This window comes from Ictalurus furcatus, chromosome 15 (genome assembly GCF_023375685.1).
Source record: "Ictalurus furcatus strain D&B chromosome 15, Billie_1.0, whole genome shotgun sequence".
Taxonomy (NCBI): Eukaryota; Metazoa; Chordata; class Actinopteri; order Siluriformes; family Ictaluridae; genus Ictalurus; species Ictalurus furcatus.
In genome coordinates, this window is record NC_071269.1 from 25,899,208 (window position 1) to 25,908,368 (window position 9,161).

Sequence of the window (9,161 nt, forward strand, 5' to 3'; positions counted from 1 at the left end):
TTAGAGTGCCCTTTTTTCTAAAAGCGTAGTTAGAAGAACTAACTACACTTTGGGGGGGGGGATTGGAGTTCTTCAAAGGTTCCCTAGGGGTTCTTTGTATAATTAAAGTATTTGTAACGTTCTGAAGTGTTCTACTTGGAATTCTTCAAAGGTTCTCATCAGATTTTTTTTATTTTTTATTTCTGTCACATTTACAATTTATTTTAATCAGTTTCACTATAATACTGAGATCTAGCCTACAAGTTGTTTACTTTACATGGCTTAAGGGTTCTTCAGTTGTCCCTGTAGAGAAACTGCAATATTTTTTTCTTTATGAACAATGGTTCTAAGCAGAACCCTTTTATAAAGCTAAGAACGTTTAACTTTCTAAAGAAACACTGCTCTTTTTTTTTCTAAATGTGTAATAAACTTCTGAGAGATGTGCTGAGGTGCAGAATCTGATGAAGAAGACGGCGGGTTTTTAATTCCACACAGAAGCAGAGACCGTGGTGCAGTTGTGATCTACTGATCTGCAGGTTACTGGTTCTAATCCCAGGACTTCCAGAGAGCCACTGATGTGGCTGTGATGAGACTCTGAGCTGCTCAGGTATCAGGAGCTTGGACTGGACTTCATTTGTGTTCATACTTTAGATAAAATATCTGCCAAATAAATCAGTGTAAAGACCTGGGATGTGCTGTGTGTGTGTTAATCATAAGTGCAGTTATTCCGCCCCCTGCTGACTGAAAGAGGTCATTACTCTTATAATACACACCTTGTGTATGGATGATGCTTTTATGTTGGCTTTAATAAAAACAAAACAAAACAAAGCAAAACAAAAAAAAATAAGTCTTCAGATGATGAAACGTTTGCTAACTGTTTGCTAATTGCAGTGAATATGTGCCCGTCGGATTAATTTGCTTTCTAGCTAAAAATACATCTTTCATTCATTTTAATGTAATTGAAGTGTTAATTAACTGTGATTAAAATAATTGCAATTTAATTGCGTTACATAAAACTTACACTTATATAAATTATGTAAATTAGATAACAGGGTTATTTAAGTTTTATTATATTTAAACAAAAAACTAATTAACGAATCAATCACAATTACATTTAAATTAACTATTTATTTATTCATTTATTTTGTTCATAACAATTTAATTAATTTAACAATTACTTAATATAGTAATCTTTTACACAGTATTTATTATTATCTGTTTGTTTTATTGTTATTTATTTTTATTTTATTACGATTATATGTACTTGTGCCACACAGATTTGATAAACTAAACGCTATTCTAACTGATTGTCCCAATAGGCTTACCGTAGCTGCCGATGCGGAAAGTAAGGGACCGTCTCTAATGTTACATACGACATTGTTAAACACGTTTCTAACTTCAATAGCATTTGAAGGGAATGATGTACAGTCATATAACCAACTGGAAAGTGTTCATCTAGGTGTCAGCTATAATGAACACTGCATTACATATAACCGTTATATGACTGTAAGTCATTCCCTTCAAATGCTAGTGAAGTTAGAAACGTGTTTAACAATGTCGTAACTTTAGAGACGGTCCCTTAATTTCCGCACATCCGCGAATGTCGAACGTCAAACCAACTTTATTTCAGTCGCACTTTATAGTTTATTCTCCAAAAGACAAACAATATGGAATATAATGAACACAGTTTAACTCTGGACAGTTTAATAAGCATATTTTCTTTTCTTAGTGAAGATGATTTAATCAGAGTGTCGTGTGTTTGTAAGGTAAGGCGCTTTTACAGAACGCGGAAGTTAGCTTCGTTGCTATCCCCCCCCACTCGTTTTCCGACCAAGTCCCGCCCCTTGTGCTAGGATTGGCTAGTGTTTCATACAGTCTGCCGATTGGACAGGTTGCATACTAGCATCCAATCACAGCGCAGAAGGCGGGATTTATCAAACACGGAAGAGAAAAAAAAATAAACAGATAGCCTACATTCGTTTTTCAGCAGATCGTGTTATTAGTTAATAATCAAACTTTAAATCATTTTACGTGTCAAAACATTAGATCTGTTATATGTAGCACAATATTTAGTGATTTTGTGGCCATTTTCTGCATGATTTATACACTCCTGAATATACATTTTGAATTAATTTGTTTAATTTAATTAATTAAATGTAAACATAGATAGCAATAACGATCTACATAGACTAAAACATTTGAACATTTTTGTTCTAATCTACTAAAATGATAATTCATGAATAAACATAATATGCAAATGTGAACACGCCCACATTCCCTCCTGCCATCCAAAACAGCCTAATATCACTCTAATATGTGTATATTTACCGCAGTTAGCTAGAGTCTTGTTTCTAGGGATAAAGTTTAACTGATTGGTTGAAAGCTGTGGACGTCTTTAGTGACGTCATTCATTGAGCTCAACTGTAGCCCCGCCCACTCACCAGTTTCATACAGAAGTATTGGGAAAGTCTTTGTTTTAAAGTGGAAAAATGCGAATTCAGCAAAACTGTGTGAACAAGTTTGACGCAAACATTCAAAACTATAACATCGAAGAGTAGTTCGTAATTTTTCAACAAGAGATTCAGGTTCTGTTTGGGTTTTAAAAAAAAGGCTGAAGATGGTTGATATCCAATATTACGTATTAATACCGCTGTAGGAAATGCACCTTTTACATATAGCTAATATTATACATTTTGTTTTTTTTTTCCTTTTAAATGTTCAGGAATGGCACGAAGCTGCAGAAACGCAGTGGTTATGGAGGTAAATACATATTGATCGTATAAAGCTTATTGCTATCATGTGATTGTGATGTTGTTGCATGTTTCCTGTCTATTAACATAAAAATATAGTGATTTTTTAAAAAAATGTCCTCCGTCCAGAGAAATGTGTCTGCGTCGCTGGGGTTTCTGTAACGTGGCCCAGCTGTTATCAGACACGAAGTCGTACACCTGGAAGCGTTATTATCTCCATCGCTCTTCACTGGAGCTGAACATGAAGTTGGGGAGATCAGGAGGAGATTACAGCTGTAAGAGCCTGAGAGGACATACAGGTACAAATCATCTGCATATACTGTAGTAGGCACTTTCCAAACCTCTCACTATGCATCCTGGATTCCTCGATCCTTCAGCCTGTGATCCAGAAATCCAACAAAGTCGGCCATCTTTAATGGCATGAGAATCAATGAGAGAGGAATCTGTTTTTTTTTCCCGAATAATTTGTTTTTCTTGAAGGTCGGATTGTCGGCTTCTCCTACCTGATGGGAAACAGTGCTTTACACGACATGTGGAACTTCACGCCGATCGTCTGCAGCGCCTCGACTGATGGAACGCTCAAAGCCTGGGACATTTACAAGGTGAAAGATAGTTCTATAATCACTCTAAACTTATAAAAAGGTGTTGTTTTTTTTTTTAAATGATTCAATTCTTTTTAAAGGAAGTTATTTAAATGTTGATGTGAGTGCTGTTGCATCATAAAACATAAAAACCAATCACGTATCAGTATGCAAATTAAGAAGATGTAACATGCAAAGATTTTACATTCCTAAACTGTTTAATGAAGGAGAAAAATTACGTTTGTTTTCATTTTAATGGTGAAACAAGTACAAACTTTATTTCATTTTTATTCTTCAAACAATATTTGGAAGACTTTGAAGTTATCAGTGAAGAAAGAGAGAATTGAAATAATCGTTTGTGCAAATTGTTGGATTTAAAAATACTAAAAAGTAATACCTGCTCGACGATATGCAAATTTTTAGCAAAAATGGGGGCGGGGCATGTAGCATTTAGCTTTTTGCATATTCATATATGAAGTATATATTCCTGGATGAGAGTAAAACTATTGGCACCCCTGTGAAATGTGCTTGTGTTTATTACTCCATGTTAAGCTCTCTAAATCTTTTTAGAAGTGGACTCCAGCGTGTGTTTATGTCTCAGGGTGTTAATCTGTGGTCCAGCTCCGCTCAGAACCCGCTGACCCGTATCGTCACGGACCCGGAGCAGGAGGTCGTGGTCACATCGGACAGCGCCGGGACGATTAACACGTGGCAGGGACGAACGGGAGAGCTGCTGAGCTCCTTCTCCTCCGGCTCGTCTCAGTGCACGTTAATGACGTTCAGCACGGAAGGAAACTCTTTCGTCATGGTAAACTCTGTCTGTAAAACCCTGTCCTCACAGCGTCCTTACAAGTGTCTCAAACTCACACACACGCTTTCACACACACGCTTCCAAATCACATCGGTATGCAATTTGTTGTGTTTGAGGTGGGAACGGTTCTGGGATCGTTCCTCGCCCTGACGTCACCACAGCTGTCGGAAATATCACGCCACGTCGTGTGCGACTCGTTCAGTCTGAACATTCTCCTCTCGTCACCTGATAAGAAGTGGATTCTCACCGCATCCAAGGACAACTCGGATTTAAGCCCAAAGGTGAGAAGCGTAAACTCCTTCGTCCTGACGATGTCGGGAAAATTAACGTTACAGCTTTACCTCCGACTGTTACGAAGCGCCGACACCGGAGACTCCTTCCGTAAACGTTACGTAAACATCTGCACATAAATCGATGTTTTGTGTTAATGAGCTGTTGCTATAGAAACGATAACGTATCAGAGCGGGCGCATTAATATAAACCTGCGCTACTGTCAGAGCCGCTGTTATGGAAAACTAATCAACAGCACTGTGGTGTAATTAGGAAGCCTCTTTTCAATAAAGTCTGTAATGTGATAATTAGCTCATTCGGCAGGAAGTATGTTTTTAAAAACCATGAGGGCGTTTTGGCCTATTATACCTGACTCATAAACTATTCATTATTTGAATTATAAACCGTTTATGGGAGCTTTTTTAATCTCTGTACCGTTCTGGAGTCGAGAACTTAACCAGCGAAAACTCAGATGAACATTAACATCATTAACATTAACAACTCAGATGAACATTAACAACTCAGATGAACATTAACCCCCCCCCCATATAGTCTTCTTTTAATGATCTTTTAATAATCTTATTACTGTACACCACTAAGTACTGTGTGTCTATACAGGATTGTGTGTGTGTGTGTGTGTGTTTGTTTCTGACGGCAGGTTTTCAGCAGTCCGAGTGTGTGTAGTCCGGTGGAAGACGCTGAAGCTGTGTGTGTGAATTTACCCATCAGTGGCTGCGCAGCGGCGGTGTTTTTTCCCTCTCAGCCGGCGCGACTCGCCATCGTTCACAAGAACACGCCGTTCAACCAGAAATCCCTCTCCGTGTTCGAGTTCAGCCTGAAGAAGTCCAGATACAAGCAGGAGGCTCAGGGTACGAGCACGAACACCGACACCGCAGACAGCCCAGTGCAAAAGTTTACACCCCCTTAAGACGACGGAAACGTCGTTTATTCCGAATCATTTTCACAGGCATTGCTTTATTTACAACTCGCGCAGGTTAATATTATATTAATAGTAGTAAAATAACAAAATATCAGCCATGGTAATATAAATATTCTTTAGTTGTTTATATGTCAGCTCTTTCTCTCTCTCAAACCTCATCCAGGTGATTATTTTATTCATTTTCTCCCTCATGTTTTAGATCGGAATTATAATTTTTGTAGATATTTATTTATTTTTTAATCAAGGTGCATTTACTCCTTTTTCTCCATTTAAAAACCATAAAGAGGATGCAAACTTTTGCACTCAGCAATCGTTTAAAATATATATATATATATATATATATATATATATATATATATATATATATATATTTATAAAGCCTGTAGTGATCAGTTTTAAATATAACACATATAATAATATACACCGATTATAATTATTGAATAGTTGACATTATAATAAGATTATTATACTATTATAAGTACCCTAATTTTATTCATATATAATTATAACATAATTAATGATAATATTTAGAATTGTTTGTCATTCTAATGAGTCAAGATGAGGAGATTAATAAGACTTATTATTAATACATGTAATTATAATGATTAATGACGTTAACAACTAATGATATTAATAACATTGTTATGTGGCTTTATTATTATAATATATAATAATAATATAATATTATTAATAATTGTCTGTATTAATATCATTAGTTGTTAACGTTACTTTTTTTTATTAATAGTAGTATAGTATTGATAGTATTATTCTACTATTAATTATAATATTGTTTATATTGACAAAGTGTTTTTAAGAGATAATTAAAAACTGCAGTTATTAATGAAACGGAACTGTAAATAAATAAATATTTGAGTAATTAAATCAAGTTTTTTTGTGTCTTTTTTTCTATTTAAGGCCGCTTTATTTATTTATTTATTTTTATTCATCTCATTACTAATGAATGGATTATTGCCAAAAATGAGATTTGTGTATGTTTCAGCTCGGGAGGTTGAATCTTTCCAGCTGAATTTAAACACTTGGCACTCGGACATGGTTCTCCAGGCGAAAGGGAGCAACATGGTTCTGCTTACAGACGGTAACGACCTGAATATCTACACTGTTAAAGGAGAACTCATCTCCAGCTTTAAGGAGCATCTGCAGCCCATCACATCTGTGTGTGTGGTGAGAACTTCCTCCTCCTCCTCCTCCTCCTCCTCCTCCTCCTCCTCCTCACTCACATTAACCTTCACAACACACAGAAATGAAACCCGTTCACACGCCTTTGATTCCCGGTAGGATGATTTCCGGGTGGTCACTGCGTCGCGGGATTTATCTTTGAGAGTTCTGACGTGGAAGAAGGATGGAGATAAAGGATTGACTCTGGAGAGTCAGTATAACCTGCTAGGAGGCTCTCACTCCATGTCCAGGTACGGTCCGAGTTTTATCACCGACTTATATATATATAATACCTTTTCCAGTCCCACAAAGAACCTAATAAGGTTCGCTTTGAAGATACTTCGAAGAACCAAGAACACTGCTCTGAAGAACCTACACTCTTAAAAGTAAAGTTCCCAATAGAACCAAAAAGGGGTTATTAATTAAACTTGAAACTCGACCTCATTTCATTGATAAGTATTTTCAGGTTGTTTTTATAGATCGCTTGGTGAACCATAAGCTCTGTGTGCTTCCTCTGCCTTTCTGCTCTTCTGCAGTCTCTTTTAAGTCTTACAGTGGAGGTACTATTTCTCCAAGGGACAGCTTGAATTATCCCAGAGACAGTTTTTGTCTTTAAGGGGGCAACAGAGTTAATACATTTATTCAGCATGACACTAAAGCTCTCCTCTAGCGTGTCTAAGGAAGGGAGTGAAAGATGGGGTAGAGATGATACGAGCTCCGTGAAGGTCTGAGCTGTATCAGCAGTGAGATAGCGCTTAGATTAGTATAGAAAATAAGCTAGTTCTGATGAGTACAAAGTTCAGGACTCTCGACATCTTGAGACGTCGTTTCTAATATCTATTAATTAAAATGAATACTTTTTGCTCACTTTAAGAATTCCATTATCGTGTTTACGTATGTGTTTACTTATTGCAAAATATTGACATAACCTAAATAACTTGTTTCACGGACGTGCCATAACATTAAATTGAATTATAAACGGATTAAAAGTACAGCGTGTCATTGTTTAGTAAACTAAATGTATTGGTTTATGGTATGAGAGAATTAAAACACTTTGTGCAGGCCTCATGTGCTGATCACGTGACTGTTTATTTCCAGAGGATTCACTGCAGTGGCGTGTGATTACGCGAGTATCGTCGCCTCGGTGGAAGCCGTTAATGGGAAGGACGCCCTGAAGGCCTACATCTTTAATTCTTGAACATTTTTGCGGGGGGAATTTTAATAAACAAAATGTACACCCACTGTATTAAAATAACTGTCCTAACCCTAACCCTAACCCTAGCGCTGCTTGTGCTTGTGCATGTAGTGTTAGCGATGTGTTGTAGTGCAATTATCACTGTGCACTCTGAATGTTTTAACATTACAGTATAGAACAATGTCTTTTTTGAACTGTTCAGGGCAGATTTTGTTTTGTACAAAATCAGTATATTGTGTTTAAGGTTCATTAAAGGCGCACTGGATGATAATAACAATAAACACTCCCGTAAAGCAGCTTTACAGAAATCCAGATGCAGATTTAGATCCCTAACGAACAAGCCAGACGTTATAGTGGTGAGGAAATACTCCTTGAGACGACATGAAGAAGGAACTTAAGAGGAACCAGGCTCAAAATGGAACCAGTCCTCTTCTGGATGAGACTTGATAGTGTGATTAGAAATCATTGCAATATGGGGTCGTGTAGTCTCATGGAAAAGTCTTTTCGGGAGGTACGAAACTACCGCATCCAGCTGAGATTATTCACGGCTTCACGAGAGTTCCAAGCGCAGAAAGCTCTGGAAACATCAGGAGTAGGTGAATGTAGGATGAATCTAACAGGGTACGATAGCCAAAAGCCAAGCATGTGCTACACTAAACACTGGGGCAATTACACTCGCTGTTGTACCGGTGCCGAAAAAAGAAATAAAAGTCCGATGCAAAAGTTTGCAGTTCTTTAACAACAGAACGTACCTCGGAGACTTCAAGTCATAGTTAAAGTGAAATATCCACTAGAGGTGTTCAAGTGATTAGAAAACCTGCATGTTAGAGAGACACTTCAAGAATGGATGTAAAGATCACACACTACCAGCAGAAGAGTTTTTATTTATTTATTTATTTAAGTGAACTAGCTTCACTAATTATGGACTCCGCCTTCTTGTTCCTCAGTGAGTGGTACTGTGTGTGTGATAATGATTGACGGTTATGGATGATGTTGATTTTGTCTCAACAACATAGTCAGTGTGTGATTGCTGTGTTCATGATGTGATTTGGATCAATGCCTTTATTTTCTGAGGTTTACTCTCCATCAGCCATCTTAATTACTCTTAACGTTTTGCTTCCTGGATGCTCTACAAATGCCCTACAAAATCATAATTACGCAGGTGAGTTTACTGCACTAAAACTCTCAAACACTCTTTATTAAAATAAGTGTAAAAATAAACGGCGTAAATCACACCCAAGCTGATCACTGTTTGGGATAATTAACCTGAGTATGACGTCAATCATCTAACGGTTTCTGTAAAAACTCCTGCTGTATGTGGCGTTGAAAGAAAAGAAGACGATACTAGAGTTTTGCTTGAATGACGACATTTTCAGGACATTTTTGAGGAACCTTTGGGCTGATCTCTCTCATCAACAAGGTGTTTCATTCTGCAGACCCTCCAGTCACTCAGTGTTTT

The 9,161-nt window shown here is 37.2% G+C and overlaps 1 protein-coding gene across 3 annotated transcripts in view; it reads left to right on the top strand.

Moving 5' to 3' along the window:
- The window catches only part of fbxw12 (F-box and WD repeat domain containing 12), a 9,155-nt gene extending 202 nt beyond the window's left edge, over positions 1-8,953 (top strand). The window contains exons 1-10 of one of the 3 annotated variants that reach the window (XM_053644180.1): positions 1-586; positions 2,702-2,739; positions 2,859-3,028; positions 3,210-3,331; positions 3,912-4,118; positions 4,238-4,402; positions 5,050-5,260; positions 6,332-6,513; positions 6,628-6,758; positions 7,606-8,953. The exon at positions 1-586 is cut by the window's left edge and continues 202 nt beyond it. In XM_053644180.1, the coding sequence (XP_053500155.1) occupies positions 2,863-3,028; positions 3,210-3,331; positions 3,912-4,118; positions 4,238-4,402; positions 5,050-5,260; positions 6,332-6,513; positions 6,628-6,758; positions 7,606-7,705 (1,284 nt within the window). In that variant the 5' untranslated portion in view covers positions 1-586; positions 2,702-2,739; positions 2,859-2,862 and the 3' untranslated portion in view covers positions 7,706-8,953. Of the gene's footprint in view, positions 587-1,541; positions 1,746-2,701; positions 2,740-2,858; positions 3,029-3,209; positions 3,332-3,911; positions 4,119-4,237; positions 4,403-5,049; positions 5,261-6,331; positions 6,514-6,627; positions 6,759-7,605 lie in introns of those variants that run through there. The other 2 variants (XM_053644179.1, XM_053644181.1) reach the window with 2 other exon arrangements.
- The last annotated feature ends 208 nt before the right edge of the window (positions 8,954-9,161 follow it).